The following is a 23,566-nucleotide window of genomic DNA, read 5'->3' as shown; positions in this document are numbered from 1 at the left end:
TGTACTTTACCACATTTAATGGCAACATTTCATGCTCAGTGGCCTATCCTATCCAATTCTATCCAAGTCCTACTCTAAACAGTCCTCTGTGCTGCTGCACTACTGGTTATTGGCCCTAAAAACTGGTAGGAGTTTGGCGATGCGTTCTGAGTTGAGAAGCATTTATTCTGTTTCGGAGATATTCAGCTTGCAGAAGCTTAATATGATCCAGTCACACAGGTTTCCAGGCAATGGCAGTGGCTTTTCTGTTGTATGATGTATAGTTGATGGGGTTGGTGGTCAAATTATACATGGTATATGTAGTTGAATTTGTGGTTACCATTAGTGCTTACGAGGTGGCAAGGGCTGTTGTTGAAGTATATAGAGTTGAGGGGGGAAATCCTTGCTGCCCTCAGCCTGACTTGGGTTGGCCAACACAGCTTGAAGTGATACCATTCATTGGATACGAAGGAGGTGAGTCAAAGTAGGTGACCCAGAAAGAAATTAGTGACTGCTTCTACTCAAGGTCCTGATGTCAAAAATACAGCTGAGCACTGGAAATAAGGAAGAATTCCTAGCCCACAATTACTTCTTCATATGTGATTTATTTCAGTTTTAGTGAAGTTTGTTCACAAAATGCTGCCCAGCATCATATTAGTTCTCTAGGAAACAATGCAGAAAAACACAAGCAGATAGATACTCTAAAGAAAGTTAAACGAGTGTGCTACATATAGTGATCTAGATAATTTCAGTGAGAGTAGCAATCTTCTCTCGGAAACACAAACGTGGCTTGAAAGCGGGGCATCAGGTGTTCACAAGACAACTTAAGGCTCATTACTTTAGTATAATTGACCTCATCAGGAAAGATGTTTGCCCCTTCCCATTCCTAGTGACCCCACATAGTTTAATGGGGCATCACATTGGAAAACAAGTGAAAGGACTATATATTATCCCAAGCCCCTTTAGTGCTAAATCAATTTCCCACAAATATTTAGATCTTCCCATCTTTCAAATAACACTTCCCTGGCAGGGCCTAACCACTTTTATTAAAATACCGAAAATATTAATTTACTCTTATTATTCTCCAAAATGTTCAGCCGTCTGACTCATTTCATGGAATATTCTAGCTGGGCCAACATTTCATTGCAAGACACCCTTCATTCTTCCATTTTTTGTGGTATAGTTAAGCACTGACATTCTGTAATTACAATCCTATCATTCTTTCTACCGCTCTCATCCACAAAAATAAAACAATTTACCTTTACTTTATCCACAGGAGGCTTACTGTCCTTTGGAGAAGGATCTCCTTTTGGCAGAGTCCCAGCTAATGTATCTAGTGGATCAGTGGACGCCTGATCTTTCTGGAAAGAAAGAAACCCATAAACTGATTGATTCAAAATGATTGTAGGAAAACTACATAGAGGATACTGGAGATCAGTCATGGGCTAATCATTAGGACTCACAGACAGCTGGGAAAACAGCAGCAGTAAAGCAGTTTAGCCAAAGCATCATTAGCACATGTTGTTTATGAAAGAGCAGACTTGAGGGCCTGGGCTTTCATTCCAGTCACATCCTTCCTCCTAATCCCCCTCCATCAATACTAATAATGGCGCATCACACCTCAGAGACAGGAGACCTTGTTGAAACCTTTCTGGAAATACTAGCAATGCCTATTATATACAGGTGATACAAAAGACATTGAAATACTCAAAATCCTATGGAAATTTGAAGACCCGTTACTAATGATGCTGGGTCGAGGCAAGTCCTTCCTCTTGACGCCTTCTTGCCCTATACACTGCCACCCCCCCCTTCCAGGGAGAATGGTTCATTCAAATTCATGATATATTTTATGGGAATATTTTATTGGGATCACAAGACTTAATGTGGGCTAGGTTTTGGTGAAGCATATTCACAGGACTGGTCGTTCCACTTTTTCTCTGAGTAGGTCTTCTTTGCTGGAATATATCAGGTGAGAAGTGTGACTGACCGTGCCAAGTAAAATTATAGTTAAAAATGCAAATATCAATTGAAATGTATATTGTGCACATTTATAGAGAAGTGTGCTAAGCAGTGAACCCAGGCCTCAAAGAAGACCGGGCCTACATTTGGAAATATATCTGGATGTTTTGAAGCTATTGGTCTGACGTTTAGCTAGTAATCCGAGTACAGTATTGTTCATGTCCTGGTCCGATTGTGAGAACTCAGGTAAGGGATAATGACCGAGTAATGTACTTAGCTGTACATGAATAGATTTTCTTTTGGTTCCTCAGTGAAAGCACTGGTAGGGGATTTCTTAATATATACGAACTAAGCACATTGACCACTGGTGTGGAACACCTAGGCCCTGAGAGGGGAAAAATCCTGTCCCTAGAAATCGGTTCGCAGATCGAGGAGGCTGGGTGGGTTGGTGAGGAATCTGCAACTAGATAGAGTCGCTACCAGATAAGGCATTATCATCTGATAGAGAGTACTAGCTGCAGGTTCCTTATCTTAGAATAGATACCCAAGCAATACCGCCCCGGTAGGTGGGTCTGCGGACCGATTTCACACGATGTCCTGCAGGACCGAAGGGGAAAAAGTCCCATCCCTTCAATCCTGACTGTTCAAGCAGTAGTGATTGGTAAACATGTACAAGGAAGCCCACGTTGCTGCCTGGCAGATGTCAAGGACCAGCACTCCTCATGCTAACACAGTGGTCGTAGCTTTCGCTCTGGTGGAATGAGCACACAACCCGTCAGGGGTTGCTTGTTAGCCAATGCATAGCAGATCTTGATACAGAGCACGATCCATCTTGAGATGGTTCTTTTCAGTACAGGCCGTCCTTTCTTCACTCTGATAAACTCCACGAAAAGTGGTTGTCTACCTGGATCTCGTGTACAGTCCATTTAGAACGCTCTCTTTGGGTCCAGAAGGTGAAGTCGCTCCCCTTCCTTGAAGGGATGACCTGTAGCGTAAAAGGTAGGCAGTGATAGGTTGCCCTGCAAGAAAGGGAGTGACCGCTTTAGGAAGAAGGGAAGCTCTCGTACGAAGCACCAGTTTGTCTGGATAGATGTGCAGGTAAGGGGGCTTGAATGACCATGCCTGAAGCTCACTGACCCTCCAGGCAGATGATACAGCCACAAGAAAGTCTGACATGATGGTAAGGAGCCTGAATGAACGATTGCGCAGGGGCTTGAAGAGAGTACACATAAGGAAAGTGAGGATTAAATGGAGGTCACACTGGGGCATAATTAAAGGAGAAGGTGGGAACAAATATTGTAAACCTTTCAGAAAGCTATTGACAATAGGGGATTTGAACAGGGATGGCTGGTTAGATAACTACAGAAAAGCTGAAATAGCAGAAAGATAGCCTTTGAGTATGCCCAAAGCAGAGCTCTGCACGGCAAGAGGGAGAATGAAAAAGAGAACCTGAGAAACAGGGGCGGAAAGGGTTTGATCTGCCTTTCAGTACACCATGCCACAATTTTTTCCCAAAGGCAAGCGTATACCATCTAAGTGGAGGGACACATGGCTCCCAACATAATGTCACAGACTTCGAGCGGAAGGTCGAAATAGGTCAACTGTCGCCTCTCCACCTCCACCCAAGAAGGCGGAGCGTAGACAAGTTTGAGTGGAGTCTTCCCAAAGGGGCAGCCGGATTGGAGGACTGATGGCCCTGCCGTAAAAGCTCAGGATGCCTGACTCTCTGTGCCCAGTATGGAGACACAAGGATGGCTTGGGCTCGGTCGTTCCTTATCTTCTTGAGAACACTGGGCAGGCATGGTATGGGTATGGGTCTGTACTCCACTTGAGACAAAGAGCGCCTCCACGCGGGAGCTGCCTTGGAAACTCCAGTGTGCAGAACTGCTGACAGTGCGCTTTCTCTGCAGTGGTAAACAGATCTAACCAAGGCTCGCCCCACTGTTAGAAGAGACCTTGCAGCACCTCCGGATGGAGATGCCATTTGTGATCCGCTAGCCATCTTTGGCAGAGTTTGTCCACTCTGGTGTTCAGAGAGTCTGCCAGATGTTGAACCACTAGGGAAATGCCCTGTTGTTCCAGCCATGTCCAGGGACGCAGGGCCTCTTATCAAAGGGTCCACGATGCCTCGCTGGCCTGTTTTTTGCAGTACCACATGATGGTGGTGGCGTCCGTTAACACATGAACCAGCCTTCCCGTGATGGAGGCAGAAAGGCTCTCAATGCCACATGGATCGGCAAGAGCTCCAACAGGTTGATTTGGAGTCTGGACTCCACTGGACACCAGAGGCCCCTGATCTCCACTGCTCTCAGATGGAAGCCCCATCCCAGGAGAGATGCATCTGTCACTACTGTCAGATCTGGTTGGGGAAGGGAGAGCGGTCTGCCGCTGACCCAATTGCAGTTCCTTAACCACTGCAGATCTTGTGCAATTCCCTCCAAGATCTGGACCAGGTCAGAGAGATTTCTCTGATGCTGCGCCTACTGGAACTTCAGGTCCCTCTGCAGAACCTGCATATACCAGCCGGCATGTGTCACGAGCAGGATGCATGAGGCCATGAGGCCCAGCAGCCTCAGAGTCAGCCTCACTGAAATCCAGGATAGAGGCTGAAACATTGGTATTATAGCCTGAATATCCTAGACTCGCCATTTGGGATGATAGGGTTAGAGCTGCACCTGTCCAGAACAGCGCCGAAAAAACAGTCTGAGAGGGAGTTAGATGTGACTTTGGCACATTGATAGCGAACCCCAGCGAATGCAAGAGGTCCGCCGTAGTCTGGAGGTGGAAAATGACAGCCTGGGGAGAGCCCGTCTGCAACAGCCAGTCATCGAGACTGGCCCCCCTGATCTCTACAGATGAGCTGAACCCACCGCCATCACCTTGGTGAACACCCAAGGGGTGCTGATAAGGCAAAAAGGAAGTGCAGTGCTGAAGGTGCTGGTGACCTACCTTGAACCACAGGCAACGTCTGTGGGCAGGCAGGATGGTGATGTGAAAATATGTGTCCTGCAAGTCCAATGCAACCATCCAAGCTCCTGGGCCCAGGGCAGACAGGACTTGAGCGACAGTGAGCTTTTTGAATTTCTCCTTTTCGTGAAAGAAATTGAGAGGGCGCAGGCCTAGGATAGGACAAAAGCCTCCCTTCTTTTTAGGCACCTGAAAGTAGTGGGAATAACAGCCATGAGCTACTTCTTGCTTCGGCACTCTCTCTAAGGCTCCCTTCGGCCAAGAGCTGGAACTTCCCGGTGGAGAAGAGATAGGCGATCCTCTGTAAGCCTGTAGCAAGTTTGTTGCCTGGGGTAGGTGAAGTTATGAAGGGGAGGGCATAGCTTCTTCGGCTGATCTGCAAAACCCACCTGTCCGATGTTATGGGCCGCCAGTGGGGCAGGTGATGGCAAATCATAACACCTACTGGGTGCCTATGATGGTAAGAGGAAAGATTAGGAAGATTTGGAGGCTGCCAGGGTTGGGGGGGGGGGACTGACCTGACCGCTGGCAGTCCAACCCACTGGGCCTGTAGGTACTTTGTCCTCGACCATGCAGTGGCTGTAAAGCTTGCTCGCTGCAGTGGCTGGGCAGACGTGGCTTGAATCCCCTTCCATGACCACGACAGCAGTGAAAGGTGGATTGGGGGTGGGAAGGGGCCATGGAAAGGCCCAAGGACCTGACTGTAGCCCTGCTGTTGTTAAAGCACCTCAGTGCAGAATCCATCTGGCCTCCAAAGAGACAGAGTCATCAAAGGGCATGTTCATAAGTGATGTTAGGATATCCCCAGATAAGCCAGTAGTCCTTAACCAGGCATGGTGCCATAGGGCCACCGTCAATGAAACCGCTCTGCCCAGTGAGTTGATGGTGGCCAGTCCATATCTCCATGTTGGTATCAAATGGCTGGTAATCTTCAGGGTCCAACAACCTCTTCCATCTCTCCCCGAGTCTTGTCCATAAAAAAGGGCTCAGGCTCTGGAAGGCATGGCACCAGAAGGTGCAGGAGTCCGCATCGGACGACGTCCCTCTGGCTCCATGCATGAGTCGGTAAATAAATGGGGATGGCGCCAAAGCATCTGCCTCGGGTCCAGCGCCAAACCATTGGCCTCGGGTGTGGTGCCTGGGAAGGTTGAGATGGCACGCCGGCGTGGATCCCTTGGTCCCAACTGGCGCCGGAGCCACTGGCGTGGATCCAATAAGGACCCCTCCTAATCCTGCAGGGGCCCAAAGGTGTGCTGGAGGGAACAGGCCATCCAAATATGAGCTGCATAGACTGATAACATTCTCATAATTGGGCGGGAGTCACTAGGGCTCCTGGAAACTCAGGAAGCACTGAGCCGTTGCAGGCGCTGGCTTACCTGTGGAGCAAGGCCTCGAGTGATGGCACTCCCTTGTTGTATAGGCTGACGGACGAGGTGAAGTCGAAGCACGCCTTGACTTCTTCCTGTGGGAGCGAGGCGTACTGGAATGGCCAGACGACTTCAATTGCGACAAGGTTCTTGGACTCTGCGACCGCTCGTGTGACCTTCCTCCCGACCAGGATCTGGATCGTCATGGCATTGCACGTAAAGCTGTCAGGAGCTTGAGGGATTGCTCCCTCAAGGCCTTCGGGGGCATGGAGTGGCAATCGGAGCAGGCCTTTGAGTCGTGAGGAGCTTGAGGTACCAAAGGCAAACAAGTGCGGGCCTGTCACCAACATCAAACGGTGACATGCGCCGCAGGGCTTGAAACCAGCCTTCTTCGATGAGATTCCTACCTCACAAGGAGGAAAAAACTCAAAAGACCATGGCAAAACATTGAAAAAAGTTAGTGAGAAAGTGACTAAGTATAAGCACTTACCGGATCTGCGATGAGTGGTGCGGAAAGAAAAGAACTGACATCAGTGCACTATCTTGGTCCCTAAATAGGCACTGCAGTGCACACGTCATTTCATGACACATGGATCAGAACGATGCCGCCTAACGGAGCACTGGGGTACTGCTCCCCAAAAAATTTCCAGATCTACTCGGACACCTTGGGATGATTCTATGGTAAGTAATCTGTGGCTACATGTCTCTATCAGACTGGAGAGTTTAAGAATGGGATAACTCAGTTTCCTTGACCAGAAAAGCTTCCACTATTTAAAAAGCTGTGAGAGTCACTGGCAGGATGCGGACCATATTTTTCAGACCCAATATAAGTTTTGTGTGACCGGCTGATAGTTGAACACACTGTGGAGTCCATGAATATGGGACTCGACTCGAAGCTGGTTATGGCCATGTTTTTAGCTACTGTACTGTTCTTTTTACAACAGTACTTTTATTAACCTTTACAAAGATTTGTAAGGCCTCACCTGGCAAACAAATGTTTCTACTCAAATGTAAATAAGCACACAGGAGAAGGTCTTACTCAAATTTGAGTCAAAGGCCAAGGCAGCAAAGGCAGGAAATGTTTTTTCAGAAGTCAAAACTCAATTAAAGAAGTTTATGGTGTTCAGACGATCGTTACTATAGAGGAAATGGGGATCTCACAGGTTAATCCCTGACAGCAGCTGGCAATTGGACAGAAGCATTTGTGTGCTTCATATGTCAGAATACCTCGTAAGTTGTTTTAATTTTCCATGGCTTTGAAATAATCTCGAGCTAACTTTTTCTTTGTCAAGCCCGTCTGCATTACTGCCTTGAGTCAACAAATTAGTTATGAAATCTTTAAACACAAATGTTTGAGTGTCTTGCATGGTACGGAGATCATCTCAAGCCACAAAGCTCTGATATGGCATTAGCTGGTCTGCTGTTACTTACAATTGTACCTGGGCAGAGTGAACCTTCTGACTGGGATGATTGGTTGGCTTGCTAAAGGAGTACTAGTCCCTAGGCAGAAGATAAAGCTTTTTCCCATGTGAAGGTTGGAAGAACACTTCTTGAGCATCTCCTCTTGCCTTTACACTGCACTGTCACTTTGCCTTCATGGTGAAATGGTTTCTAGAACTGTGTAGCATATTTGAGGCAATAGGAAGTGGAACCCTATGTTGGTGTGATTAGGTAACAGGTGCTTGTCTCACACAAATATTTCTTCTCCTTGTGGTTTTTGCAAGTTGGATTGACCTTATCCGTCAAGTAAGAACTGTGATGAGGACAAGGGGAAAATGGGTAATACTCAGAATATGTATTGGTAAGAAAGCTTACATTGATATCAGCCCAATGCAGGATTGATCGTTCTCAAAATGATTAATGGATTGTTGACCACAGTTATGTATGTGTGAGGTGAACAAATTAGCAAATGTATTACATTCTTGGAGGTCAGATACACCTTATGAAGGACGAGGAGATGAAAAGTAAGACTAAGAGCAAAGAGGATCACAGGCAAGTAACTGATGTATTTTCTGCTAGTAGTCTGTGAATAAACAGTGTATGCAGAAATGTGCAACTGCAATACTGGGGTAGGTGGCTTAAATCAGGAAAGGAGAATCCTCTTATTGAAGCATTTACTCAAAAACTCATTGAGCACACGACTTGATGCAGCACTTACTTGGGCAGGGTTCTTCACGGTGGAAGCTGCACAGCGGGGAGCAACTGCTTTAGAAGGCGTGCCTTTAGATTTTGCTGTATCCTGAAATAAAATGAAGCAGCAACATGCATCTTTGTTTTATTGTATCGTGTGGAACTGTGGCCAATTAAGCATGGAATTAATTTTGCACGAAAAAGAACTTTGAAGCTCAGATTCAAAGCCTTATAGTAACTGAGCTTTGGTTGTCCCTGTGCATACCTTAGCAAAGGCTGTTAGTGACTTCGCTAAGCGCCTCTCCCACAGATGCAAAAGGGTGGTGTTTTAGGAAGCAAATGATGACAAGAAAAACAACTCACCCAAATGTTTCTCAATAAAAAAAATTTAGAACCAGCAATTTACAGTTCAGTAACAATTAAAGCACCTGAAGAAAATAGTTCATACTCGAGATCATAAGGTGTACGTTCAGTCGCGTGGCTAAGACTTACTAATCTAAAATGTACATTAGATATATTTACCCCAAAAAATCCGATCCCTTAGAACAAAGTCTGTGACTGTTAATTGTGGTGCTCTGCAGTCTCTCGCTGAGCATTACTCTTTGTGAGCACAAGTAAATACAATCTATAGATATATGGGGTGACCGTGTTGGACAATTCTTTTGGCATTACTGATCCTGTCAGTAATGCTAATTGCTTCTATTTACCATTGCCTGTATGTTAGGTAGGCGTCAATGGTACTGTATTAATAACAAATGTATCTGTATATAATAGGGCTGAAGAAGGTCACTAAACACACAGTACGAGGCTGCGCATTGAATTTTGTGCAGTCATAATTCAAAAGTGATGGTTTGAAGGGTTTATTCTGCCTGTTTAAGGGAATTTCGTCTGTAGAGTAGGTCAATTGGACTGTTTTGAATTCTACGACTGTTTTTTATATAACCATTACCACTGTTCCACATCACTTACTATGTGAGATGTGGTACCCAGGTCAAAATTTCCATGGTGGGTCCTGGAGACCCCTTATGGAAGCTGAATCAGCTCAGTGTTGCTTTCAAATATCGTCACGTAGCAAGTTTTGTGAAAGGAAGGTACTATTTACATTTTTTTAAAACCTTTATTCAAACAAGCATTTACAATGCAATGGTCTCGGCATCATTAAAGGAAGAGCTATTGGCATTGCTCATGACATTTCTTTTTTTTTCTTTAAATCATAAACAAATGACATTGTCATTTACATTGCCAATACACAGCACTCTGCATTCAACAGCACACACCGCTCTGCACCTGCACTTACTGCTCTGCACACTCACTCTGCATTCTGCACTCACTACTCTGCACACTCACTCTGCATTCTGCACTCACTACTCTGCACTCACAACTCTGCATTCTGCACTCACTACTCTGCACTCACAACTCTGCATTCTGCACTCACTACTCTGCACTCACTACTCTGCACTCACTACTCACTACTCTGCACTCTCTGCACTCACTACTCACTACTCTGCACTCACTACTCACTACTCTGCACTCACTACTCACTACTCTGCACTCACTACTCACTACTCTGCACTCACTACTCACTACTAGGCACTCACTACTCTGCACTCACTACTCACTACTAGGCACTCACTACTCTGCACTCACTACTCGCTACTCTGCACTCACTACTCTGCACTCACTACTCTGCACTCACTACTCTGCACTCACTACTCTGCACTCACTACTCTGCACTCACTACTCTGCACTCACTACTCTGCACTCACTACTCTGCACTCACTACTCTGCACTCACTACTCTGCATTCTGCACTCACTACTCTGCACTCACTACTCTGCATTCTGCACTCACTACTCTGCACTCTGCACTCACTACTCTGCACTCACTACTCTGCACTCTGCACTCACTACTCTGCACTCACTACTCTGCACTCTCTGCACTCACTACTCACTACTCTGCACTCACTACTCTGCACTCACTACTCTGCACTCACTACTCACTACTCTGCACTCACTACTCTGCACTCACTACTCTGCACTCACTACTCACTACTCTGCACTCACTACTCACTACTCTGCACTCACTTCTCACTACTCTGCACTCACTTCTCACTACTCTGCACTCACTACTCACTACTCTGCACTCACTACTCACTACTCTGCACTCACTACTCTGCACACACTACTCTGCACTCACTACTCTGCACTCACTACTCTGCACTCACTACTCTGCACTCACTACTCTGCACTCACTACTCTGCACTCACTACTCTGCACTCACTACTCTGCACTCACTACTCTGCACTCACTACTCTGCACTCACTACTCTGCACTCACTACTCTGCACTCACTACTCTGCACTCACTACTCTGCACTCTCTGCACTCACTACTCTGCACTCACTACTCTGCACTCACTACTCACTACTCTGCACTCACTACTCACTACTCTGCACTCACTACTCACTACTCTGCACTCACTACTCACTACTCTGCACTCACTACTCTGCACTCTCTGCACTCACTACTCTGCACTCACTACTCTGCACTCACTACTAGGCACTCACTACTAGGCACTCACTACTCTGCACTCACTACTCTGCACTCACTACTCTGCATTCTGCACTCACTACTCTGCACTCACTACTCTGCATTCTGCACTCACTACTCTGCACTCACTACTCTGCACTCTGCACTCACTACTCTGCACTCACTACTCTGCACTCACTACTCTGCACTCACTACTCTGCACTCACTACTCTGCACTCTCTGCACTCTCTGCACTCACTACTCTGCACTCTCTGCACTCACTACTCTGCACTCACTACTCTGCACTCACTACTCACTACTCTGCACTCACTACTCACTACTCTGCACTCACTACTCACTACTCTGCACTCACTACTCACTACTCTGCACTCTCTGCACTCACTACTCTGCACTCACTACTAGGCACTCACTACTAGGCACTCACTACTCTGCACTCACTACTCTGCACTCACTACTCTGCATTCTGCACTCCCTACTCTGCACTCACTACTCTGCATTCTGCACTCACTACTCTGCACTCACTACTCTGCACTCTGCACTCACTACTCTGCACTCACTACTCTGCACTCTGCACTCACTACTCTGCACTCACTACTCTGCACTCACTACTCTGCACTCACTACTCTGCACTCACTACTCTGCATTCTGCACTCACTACTCTGCACTCTGCACTCACTACTCTGCACTCTGCACTCACTACTCTGCACTCTGCACTCACTACTCTGCACTCTGCACTCACTACTCTGCACTCTGCACTCACTACTCTGCACTCTGCACTCACTACTCTGCACTCTGCACTCACTACTCTGCACTCACTACTCTGCACTCACCACTCTGCACTCACCACTCTGCACTCACCACTCTGCACTCACCACTCTGCACTCACCACTCTGCACTCACCACTCTGCACTCACCACTCTGCACTCACCACTCTGCACTCACTACTCTGCACTCTGCACTCACTACTCTGCACTCTGCACTCACTACTCTGCACTCTGCACTCACTACTCTGCACTCACTACTCACTACTCTGCACTCTCTGCACTCACTACTCTGCACTCACTACGCTGCACTCACTACGCTGCACTCACTACGCTGCACTCACTACGCTGCACTCACTACTCTGCACTCACTACTCTGCACTCACTACTCTGCACTCACTACTCTGCACTCACTACTCTGCACTCACTACTCTGCACTCACTACTCTGCACTCACTACTCTGCACTCACTACTCTGCACTCACTACTCTACACACTCACTACTCTGACCTCTGCACTCACTACTCTGCACTCTGCACTCACTACTCTGCACTCACTACTCTGCACTCACTACTCTGCACTCACTACTCTGCACTCACTACTCTGCACTCACTACTCTGCACTCACTACTCTGCACTCACTACTCTGCACTCTCTGCACTCACTACTCTGCACTCACTACTAGGCACTCACTACTAGGCACTCACTACTCTGCACTCACTACTCTGCACTCACTACTCTGCACTCACTACTCTGCACTCACTACGCTGCACTCACTACGCTGCACTCACTACGCTGCACTCACTACGCTGCACTCACTACGCTGCACTCACTACGCTGCACTCACTACTCTGCACTCACTACTCTACACACTCACAACTCTGCACTCAGTAGTCTGCACACTCACTACACTGCACTCACTACTCTGCACACTCAGTAGTCTGCACACTCAGTAGTCTGCACTCACTACTCTGCACTCACTACTCTGCACTCACTACTCTGCACACTCACTACTCTGCACACTCACTACTCTGCACACTCACTACTCTGCACACTCACTACTCTGCACACTCACTACTCTGCACACTCACTACTCTGCACACTCACTACTCTGCACACTCACTACTCTGCACACTCACTACTCTGCACACTCACTACTCTGCACTCACTCACTACTCTGCACTCACTACTCTGCACTCACTACTCTGCACTCACTACTCTGCACTCACTACTCTGCACTCACTACTCTGCACTCACTACTCTGCACTCACTACTCTGCACTCACTACTCTGCACTCACTACTCTGCACTCACTACTCTGCACTCACTACTCTGCACTCACTACTCTGCACTCACTACTCTGCACTCTGCACACTCACTCTGCACACTCACTCTGCACTCACTACTTCACACTCTGCGCACTCTGCACTCACACTCACCTTCTGCCTCACAGAGGGATGAAGTGAGCGCCGTTCTACTGGGCAGACCTGGGGTCGGGCGGGAGGGTCACCAGGGGCGCGCACGGCTTATAGAGCTATACCGATCAACACAATATTCTCCGGAGTGCCATCCATCTACCGCAGTAGCAGAAATTAGTTTGAAAGCATTGTCGAAGAATGCCAAAAAGCGCCTCATTTAGAAGCGATGAACAGAATTCAATTTTTAGAGCTCCCATGATGTGAAAACAATCTACAATGTACTGTGAACAAACTATTTACGAAGATAAAATATTAGTGAGATAGGTAGTAATCCTTATGCATATTGCCAGATAAGCAGGTGCACCAATGGTCCTCTACACTGGAAAGTCATTTTGAGGATGTAAACACTTCTCAGAAGACAATCTCCTTGACTACAGCGGACCTGCAACAGTGTGCAAAATGTCATGACATTTTGTGTTTATGTACTCTGCTGTATAGATATTTATTGCCCTAATTTCTTTTCAGTATTAGAGGATATCTTTGAAAATACAAGCCTTCTATGGAAGTGGATAGAAATGATTATGATCATCGTGGCTAACACAAAGGTGCAGTGAGGAAAGTGAGTGGCAGATATCGCCACCTCATGGTAACTGAGTATAGTGGGTCCAGTGGTAGCTTGCACAGCCACGTTCTTTCACTCCGTGTCCAGACTTTGACACTGTGGAATGGGGTTCAAGTCCCAGCGTCGGCTCTCCCAGAGATTACAAAAAAACATGCTGATCGAAAGAAATAAAATTAAACAATACCGATTGGCGTGACGAGGATAAATCCATGTGCAGTGCACTGCCCCCTTGCCTTGTAGACACCGCAACCCAAGAAAACATGATTGACGGAGCAAAACGGTGGTCTAATTGTCCATAGCCAAAGTATATAACAAGCTGAGGATCAACGGGCGTGAAAACAGCGTGGTGGGCGCGCACGTGACGCAGCGTGGGCGTGCACATCAGCTGAAGGATCGCCGGAGAAGACACTGAGTCTGCCTGCTGCCATGACTGACCCACTGCGGAGGGAAAGAGCCCGGTGAGTGGGGGTAGAGGGGGGGCGGCAGAGAGGGAGTGGGTAGAGAGGGAGGGTGTGTGTGTGTGCGTGCGTGTGTCTGTTTCTGTGTGTGTCTGTGTGTGCACGGCGCATGCCTGCCTGCCTGCCTGCCTGTGTGTGTGCGCGTTCACAGACCCTGGTCGGCGCGTTCACAGCTCTAGCTCCCTTCAGAGCGAACTCCATAACAATAGGTCTCGATGCCGAGACCTAAAAAGTAAGGAGATACATGCACAGGCCCACAACCATCATGGCCGGCCGCAAAAACAGTCAATAAAAACACAAGAAATTTAGGCCAATCAGCAATCAGGATATGTTAAGGTATACCAGACGTGGTTGTGAGGCTCGCAACACAGGATATGAGGTTTTCATTTTTTAATTTTAAAGGAAGAGTAGGGGCTGCATCATCAAGGACATAACACCTTACAGGAGAGATACACAAAGGAGACAAGGGGGACGTACCCCAATTACAGTCGGAGATAGGTCATGACTACAGCAACTATATAATCTAGACAGCCGCGGTGGTACTACTGGACAATAGGCAATATTACAGTAAACAACATTCCTAAATGTCACCCCAGAGAGCCCACCCCCAAGAACGGAGAAACAGAGGCATATTGAGATGCCGGGAAATGAAAAAAGGTGCAAGACCAAGAGACAGCCAACCCTACTAAAGAGGAAAGAACCCTCCCAAAGCCGGAAAAGAGCGATAGGGACCATAGAACAAAACAAACTAAAATAACAAACCCCGCACCCACCACCCTGCACCCCTGTAATGGCTACAGCCTAACCCACTAACAGCGTGCCTGTCGCCCCGGAACTGCCCCACAGAAGGGAAAAAGATACAAGAAGTGGAGGAGGAGAGAAACAGACACACTCCCGGACACCCGGTACCCCCCGCCGGCAGTGACCCCCCCAAGACACCTTCATCATCAATCAAAGCAAACAGTCGACATGATCACGGGGAGGACAGTCACCAATAAACCCCCCCCCCCCCCTCACCCCTGGCCCGGTGAGATACTCGGTGCTGTCCCGGCAAAAGTGAACTAAGCGATCATAGAAAGGTAAAAGGCAACCCTGCAAGCTTCACAAGGAGATCCATCGCCAAAGTCAGGACAAATGCAATCAAAGGGAGCTTCTCAGGTGGTCCGAAGCAGTGGCGAGGAGCGAGATCAACTCAAAGTCAAAATCAGCCCTGACCAGTGCGAATCCATACCGGAGTACATTTCGACCAAGCCACAACCATCCAGAGGCAGACAAAGCGTCCATGGCAATCCGAGGCATTGAAGGTGGAACAAAGTTCGGACACAAAATGGCGGCCTCCGTTAAACAGAAGGGCCAGAACAAAGAAAAATGGCAGTCCCCATTGACAGGACCCCGAGACTCGGCATTGACGGACAGGACCTCCAGCGACGATACACCATCAGATGGGAAACTTGAAGGGAAGACCAGGCACGGTAGTAGATGAAGGAGAAGTGAGGCCGACTCCCCATGGAGCGAGGTCGGGCTGCCGCCCGGGCACCGTAAGATGGCGGGTCAAATCACTCGACTGGACCACAAACTGCCGTTCAGGTGTTGCGGCGTCAATGGCCGGTCACGAGCATACTTCATCCAGCTTTGCCGCCAGAGCGGAGCGCCCCAATCGCTGCCATTACGGAACTCAATGAATGTGCGTTATCCATTCCCTCCATCCCGGGGCCCATGGGACGGAGGGGGACACGATCTCCAGCCCACATCGCCGGGCTCCGAACACACAATTGGCGATCCCAACAACAGGGGCGCCCCGAATTGGGCACAGTCACCGGCCGTGGGTGCAGCCTGTCAACCCCCGGACCGGGAAACGAGGGTCGGGCACACAGCTCCCAGCCACGGTGCAGGAGGATCGCAGCACGTCACAATGTGTCTTCTCCGGCACCATCCATCGACGAGGCCAAACGCCGAAAGCGGATAGAATTATTCAAACCTGGAAGACCGGCCACAGTCGCCGTCTCACAGCCGATGTTGATCAGTTCCAGCTCGGGTAGTTCAAAAATCGAGGTCCCGGCGTCAGCCCGGGAGTAGGCCGAAAATGGGACACGACATAACTTCGTCGCTGAATAAGGTAGGAAGTCCGGGACAGCACCATTGGCATCAGGCAACCTTCATACATCCAGGCACAGGGCGTGGGTAGAGGATAAAAAACAGGATAGACGAGCCGCCGGCGGAGGTCGACGGAGCCGGGAGCTTATGCGGCCATCTTGGTTCGCGGCGTAGCTCCTCCCCCCATTTACATTTTTTTAAATAGTGATTTTCATTGCACCCAGTCGTAGTCTTCTTATTTATAACAAGCCTTTTGGACCCACAATCTGAAAACTTCTGTCTCCAGCTTACTTTTTAGGTCGAGCCTGTACCAGCTCTGTTCTGGCGAAGACTTTATGTAAGGGCTTTGAGAAATCACTCCAAGGCTCGCACACGTTCCTGCGTGTGCTTTTTGTTTTATTCTTGGCTATTGGCCAATGCGTGCGTCATTTTTACAAAGACAGCATGCAATTGTGCAAAGGTGGGCGCATTGCTCCGCCCATGGCCTATTGGTTGCGGTTACACGCACAGGCGCAGTGTGTTTTGAATATCGTGCACAAATGCGTGTGCGATAATTCAAAACACGTCTCGGTGTGGCGCACGCTGTTTTCCAAATACGTCATCGCCGAGCCGCGCTGGTATTGGTCCAGCCTCGAGAGATTCCCCAGATGTTACTGCCGAGCTGCGCTGGGATTGGTCCCAGCCACGAGGGCGTCAACATGTAAGACATTCAGGTGAAATGGGTGGTTTTGGGCGTTCGATACCCTCTAGTTACTGGTTGTAATAATTTATATCACATAGGTGGAAAAATAGGATTCCAGAATTTACATTTTATACCGCTTGTAAGTGCAATATAAATGTTTCCTCACAATCCTGTAGGGACCCTGCTTGCTTTCATACCTGGCACTGGGGGCGGAGGGGCCTGCACAGAGAGTATAGGATGAGAGGGAGGTAGGTCGGCTGGCAGGTGCACACGGGAGTGATCGTTACACGCCTAACTACGAAGAGCGCCGGAAGGTGTTTCGAAGCTCTCTTTATTACGTTTTCTCAGCATTTTAAGCACTGGAGTAGATTTTAAGTACATAATAAAGACTAGGTTTTTACGACCGACATTACAAGCTCTGAGCTGTGCCTAGAAATCAGTTGGGGTTATTGGACATTGATACAGTGATAATAATTGTTCAACAAGTTTCAAGTTTAAGCGCAGACCCCCTTCTCCGACCCCCGAGGCGATAGGAACCCGAGCATATCGCGCCTGGTGTGCCGACGCTGTCAAGCTCGTAATTAACAGATTAGAGTACATATGGTGCTGGCTGCGACCATAAATCACTCCTTAGCGTAAAAAAAAAACGTGGGGACCCATTCAAGGTGTTAGCGTACGTCTACCGAGCAGATCTCTATTCATGAATGTTTCATACGCAACCAGGCGCGTTATAATAAAATGGCCATTAAGGTGGGTATATTTATGAGGGCTTCTCGCCTTCAGTGCGAAGACGGCGAGGAGAAGAGGCGGCCAGGCCACTTTCCACCTTTAAGCTTCGTGCTGAGGCAGCACAGAGCCTAGTGGGCACTCTGCATATGTGTCGAGGTGCCGAACCCTCAGCGCGACCCCTGTAATGCACGCGCTGCACTGCGGATCTGGTGTAGTCCATCCCGCATTTCCAGTGCACCGAAAGAAGGCGCGTGGAGGAGGACAGCTACCAATGGTATGGTACCAGAATATCAAGCTTTAAATAAGGTAATGCAAAAATGTCACTTACAGAATACCAAAACATGTTGAAGTTAGGTATATGTAGGTAAGCACAAGTTACTTACCTTCGGTAACGATATATCTGTAAGAAATAGTAGTTAGTGTTAGATTCCTTACCTTAGAATATCCCCAGGCGTCAGACTGCATCCGTAAAGTTTTGCCTAGCAGTTCCCTTGCGCGTCGGTAGGCGTCGTCCGCGGCTCCGAGTCCGTCGTCGTGATCGCCGGGATGAAGTCGTCAGAGTACTTAGACGCTGCCCTCGCCCGCTGACGTCAGTTCTTGTACATAGCTTTCCGCGCCAGGAACACAGAGCCATGCCAGAGACCTACACTGGTGCCATGAAACTAGGGCCCTCAAGGGGAGATACCTTAACCCTAGATATCGGTTCGCAGAACGGGGAGGATGGGTGGGGCGGTAAGGAATCTAACACTAACTACTGTTTCTTACAGATATATCGTTACCGATGGTAAGGAACGTGTGCATCTGAAAGAAAAAAAAGGTTAGTGTTAGATTCCTTACCTTAGAATAGATACCCCAGCAATACCAACCCGGGTGGTGGGTTTGCGAACCAAGGTCACACCAGAAAGTCCTGGAGAACGGAACGGCCGAAAAAGCCATCTCTCCGGACTTGGCTGTCCAGGCAGTAGTGTCTAGCAAACGTGTGCAGCGAAGCCCACGTCGCTGCCTGACAGATGTCCTGCAAGGGGACTCCCTGACCCAAGGTAGTAGAAGCCGCTGTGGTCCGAGTGGAATGGGCCCTCAACTCAACAGGAGGCTCCTTTTTCGCCAAGGAGTAACAAACCTTGATGCACAACCCAACCCACCGAGAGATGGTCTGCTTGTGCACCGCCCGTTCCTTCTTAGCACCCACGAAACCAACAAAGAGCTGGTCGTCCATCCGGAACTGCCGTGCGCGGTCTAGATAGAATGAGAGCGCACGTTTTGGGTCCAGACGGTGGAGCCTCTCTTCCTCTTTCGAGGGATGCGGAGGCGGAAAGAAGGTGGGCAAGGTGATGGACTGCCCAATATGAAAGGCTGTAACCACCTTGGGCAGGAAAGAAAGACGAGTTCTCAAGACAACTTTGTCCGGATGGACAGAAAGGAAAGGAGGCTTAGAAGATAGAGCCTGGAGCTCACTCACTCTCCTTACAGAGGTGATGGCAACCAGGAATGCAGTCTTAAGAGTTAGGAGACGAAGAGGGCAATTATGAAGTGGCTCGAAAGAAGCGCACATCAAATAGGTCAGAACAAGGTTCAAGTCCCACTGCGGCGTCACAAAAGAAACAGGAGGAAACAAGTGTGTGGTGCCTTTCAAGAATCTATTTACAACCGGGGACTTGAAAAGAGAAGGCTGATCAGGAAGCCTCAAGGAGGCTGAAATGGCAGAGAGGTAGCCTTTAATAGTGCCCAGAGCATAGCCTTGCTGGGCAAGAGAAAGAAGAAAGAGGAAAGGTGTCAGAAAGTGGATCCACAGCCTTTGCTGTGCACCATGCCACAAATTAGTTCCACCTGCAGGCGTATACAGATTTTGTGGAGGGACACCTGGCTGACAGAATCACATACAGACTTCAGGAGGCAAGTCAAATGGCCTCAACTGTCGCCGCTCAATCTCCACGCATGTAGATGGAGACTGGACAGGTTTGGGTGGAGGACCGTCCCCTGCTGCTGCGACAGAAGGTCCTCCGGAAGAGGCAGATGAATCGGGGGATCGACTGACATGCTGAGTAGTTTGGGATACCAGTATCTTCGTGCCCAGTCCGGAGCGACAAGGATGACTTGGGCCCGGTCTCGCCTGATCTTCTTCAGCACTCTAAGCAGAAGTCGTATAGGCGTACAACAGACCGCAGCTTCACTCGCGACGCAAAGCGTCTCCGAGCGAGTGCTGCCTTGGAAATTCCAGCGCGCAGAACTGATGACATTGCGCGTTCTCTTCTGTGGCGAATAGATCTAACCAAGGCTCTCCCCACTGCCGAAAGAGACCTTATGCCACGTCAGAGTTCAGACACCATTCGTGATCCATCATGCACCAGCAGTGGAGTTCGTCCGCCCTGGCGATCAGGGAACCTGCCAGCTGTTGAACCACCAGGGTAATGCCCTGGTGTTCCAGCCACTGCCAGAGGCACAGAGCCTCCTGACAAAGGGTCCATGACCCCCACCCCGCCCTGTTTGTTGCAGTACCACATGGCGGTGGTATCGTCCATGAACACCTGCACTACACTTCCCCGGACAGAGGGAAGGAATACTTTCAGTGCAAGCCGTATCGCCCACAGATCCAGAAGGTTGATATGGAGCCTGGACTCCGCCAGAGACCAGAGGCCTTTGATCTCTACCTCTCCCATGTGGCCCCCCCGTCCCAGGAAGGGACGCATCCGTCACTACTACGTGCTCCGGTTGGGGTAGGGAGAGGGATCTGCCGCTGACCCAATCGCGGTTCGTGAGCCACCACTGCAATTGTCTTGCAGCGCCCTCCGAGATCTGAACCTGGTCGGACAGATTGCCCTGATGCTGGGCCCACTGAAACTTCAGGTCCCACTGCAGAGCCAGCATCCGCCACCTGGCGTGATGCAGCAGAAGGATGCAGGAGGCCGTCAGCCCCAAAAGCTGCAGCGTTAACCTGACCGTGACTCTGGATAAAGGCTGAAAGATCGAAATCAGAGCCTAAATATACCGAACCCGCTGTTCGGCAGGATAAACCCGAAACTACTCCGAGCCCAGAACCGCTCCGATGAAGAGGAGCTTCTGAAAGGGGCACAGGTGCGACTTTGGCACATTGATGGAGAACCCCAGCAGGTGCAGGAGGTCGGCCGTAGTCTGGAGGTGGCTGACAACTGTCTGGGGAGAGCCAGCCTTCAACAAGCAGTCGTCGAAATAGGGGAAGATTGGAACCCCTGATCTGCGCAGATGAGCTGCGACCACCGCATAACTTTCGTGAACACCAGAGGGGCACTGGTAAGCCCAAAGGGGAGCACGGTAAACTGAAAGTGCTCGTGGCCTACCATGAACCGCAGGTAACGCCGTTGGGCCGGCAGGACGGGGATATGGAAATTGTCCACTTCAGACATATAATTACCATCATTAAAACAGTTAATATTAACCCAAGCTGATAAAATCCTATGGCCCTTCTCATTTATCAGGCTCTCTTCCCAGCATCGTTCCCATTATTCTGAATTTCAATTGAACTCACATGTTCAGTAGGTGACTGATTCTACAGAAGTCCACAATCGAGTCACTACAGTAGGGAATGGTATAAAGAGGCTGTAGTCCGGAATATCGAGTTAGCACAATATTATTGCCAAAATATGACAGACCAAAACATTGACAAGATATGCGTATATTTGGAAGTATTGATTCAATATTCCTAACTCCACATCTACATACATTGCAGATGTATATCTCATTCAGGTGATTTAGTGTGAAGTTAAGTATGGCAATCTTATACTTACCTATACATACTTGCCGATATTTTGGACCTTCACGTTTTGGGTATGATATGGTGTTCAACTCAATATTGTCTGCTTGATATTTCGTAACTCCATCTTTTTATTTTATTTTTATTTTATTTTATTGTGTTTCAAAAAGGCCAATTGATGGGTATGCCCAGACATGGGTCCCGTGCTCTCCATGCCACTGGAGACGGGAATGCCCAGACGTGGGTCCCGTGCTCTCCATGCCACTGGAGTCAAGCTATTCTGGCTGATGAGGACTGAAAGTGAGCTATTGGATGCAGAAATGGTGGCTTCCACCACAAATTCTACATGTATCGGTATTTACAACATGTTTTTTGCTGGTTAATTTCAGAAGGTTTGACCTGTCGAAGTTTATCAGAAGAATACTTAGTGGGGGGAGTTGGTGAAAATGTCAGAATTCCCATCCTGTGCAAACAAATCATTGCCCAGGGTTTGGAATATACCACCTCACTCTGGATCAGTCCCTGGGTCATCCACAAGATTTTTACAAAGCTCATTGATCTTGATTTTTATCATTCATTAGTATGTCGATACTGAGACAAACAGAACTCTCGGAACCCACCTCAAAAACTATTAGAAGTATGCACGGCTATCCCCATTCACAATGACACTTTCAGAGAGCTCTCGCAAAGCACCACTTTAACTTGCAATAGGTTCTTCAATATCAATTCTGGAAAAATAAGTGCACTTTTAAAATTCACCTGATTTAACATATGTTAGTAGTGAGTTCATGCAGGTTTGATTTCAGTTCAGGTAGTTCAAGGGCCAAACCCATCTGCTTCATTCCAGTCTGAAAGCTTCAAAACTTGGATTGGCATACACAGTCTTTCCTCCTTCAGAGGACAATAAAATGAGCCGTTGTGTTTTGTCAAAATAGCTTCCATTTTAAATTGCCTCAAAATGAGACACTTTTAATGTGCAATAGAAATCTGTTTCTTCTGTATACAATTGCTTATATAAAAACTACTAGCAGCCAGTCCCGACGTTATCCGGGTATGAATTGCTGCCGACCAGTAGTACATTGTTTTGTAGGATTTAGTTTTGATACTATTTCTTATCTGTGACAGGCCTGTTAAAAGCTCCGATTCACAGTGCACTGCTGAGGTACTTAAGAGTGCGCATTCTGTAGTGTGTGAACTCGAGTTTCCCTACTTTATTTTTCCTTGCAATATTATATAGCGCGAACTCGACAACATGGCATGAGCACAATTTACATTACAGAAGATTACATTAATTTGTGGTAGGCACGGGGAGACAAAGCAATTTGCCTGGAATCACAGGATGTTGACCTGTTGCCGAGATTCGTACGTAGCTCCCCAGCTCTAAAGTTCGCAATTCTAGAACTTGTGGCTGGAGGTGTGTCTAAAAGTGTATGTCGGTACTGGCCATCAATGAGAGAGACCTGTGCAGTTTTCAAATCGGTGGTGAAAAAATATGAGTATGTTGCTGGAGATGTGGGCCGCCGTGCCACCAATGTACTTACCGGGGGAGGGTGAACACCCATTATTCCGCAACTTTCTTTCCGCAGACCATTGCTACGTATACTTTCATTATGAAAGTACCATGACTCCGCAATGCCATTATAAAGCATGGCTTTACATTTTATATGCTTTTACCACGCATACATTTACAACAAAATTCGTTGTAAATGCATGAATGGTAAAAGCATGTTTTTTTTAATGTTTGATAAGGTAAGTATGGGTATAGGAGTATATGTTTTGGGGTACTGAGGTATATGTATTGGGGTGTTTGGGGATTTTAAGGGTTCAGATATAGTTTTGAGTTATGGGGTACAGGGGTAGTTTTAGCATTTAGGGATAGGTATGGGTTTTGGGGTACAGGCGTTTTTTTAGGGTTCAGGGCTAGGTTTGGGTTTTGGGGTATAGGGGTATTTTTAGGGTTCAGGGCTAGGTTTGGGTTTTGGGGTACAGGGGTATTTTTAGGGTTCAGGCCTAGGTTTGGGTTTTGGGGTACAGGGGTATTTTAGGGTTCAGGGGTAGGTTTGGGGTACAGGGTTATTTTTATGGTTCAGGGCCAAGTTTGGGTTTTGGGGTGCAGGGGTATTTTTAGGG

At 48.1% G+C, this 23,566-nt stretch overlaps 1 protein-coding gene across 28 annotated transcripts in view; it reads right to left on the bottom strand.

Moving 5' to 3' along the window:
• CAST (calpastatin) overlaps positions 1 to 23,566 on the bottom strand; it is a 641,814-nt gene that overhangs the window by 60,363 nt on the left and 557,885 nt on the right. For all 28 annotated transcript variants that reach the window (XR_015309292.1, XR_015309294.1, XR_015309295.1 and 25 more), the window contains 2 exons: positions 8,431 to 8,511; positions 1,239 to 1,340 (listed from right to left, as the gene is read on the bottom strand). Coding sequence is in view for 24 of the 28 variants with exons in the window: in XM_086960931.1 (XP_086817057.1) it covers positions 1,239 to 1,340; positions 8,431 to 8,511 (183 nt within the window). In the remaining 4 variants the exon portion in view is untranslated. The remainder of the gene's footprint in view (positions 1 to 1,238; positions 1,341 to 8,430; positions 8,512 to 23,566) is intronic.

The sequence above is a fragment of the Lissotriton vulgaris genome, chromosome 3_1 (genome assembly GCF_964263255.1).
Source record: "Lissotriton vulgaris chromosome 3_1, aLisVul1.2, whole genome shotgun sequence".
Lineage (NCBI taxonomy): Eukaryota > Metazoa > Chordata > Amphibia > Caudata > Salamandridae > Lissotriton > Lissotriton vulgaris.
This window is presented reverse-complemented; position numbering and strand designations above follow the sequence as displayed.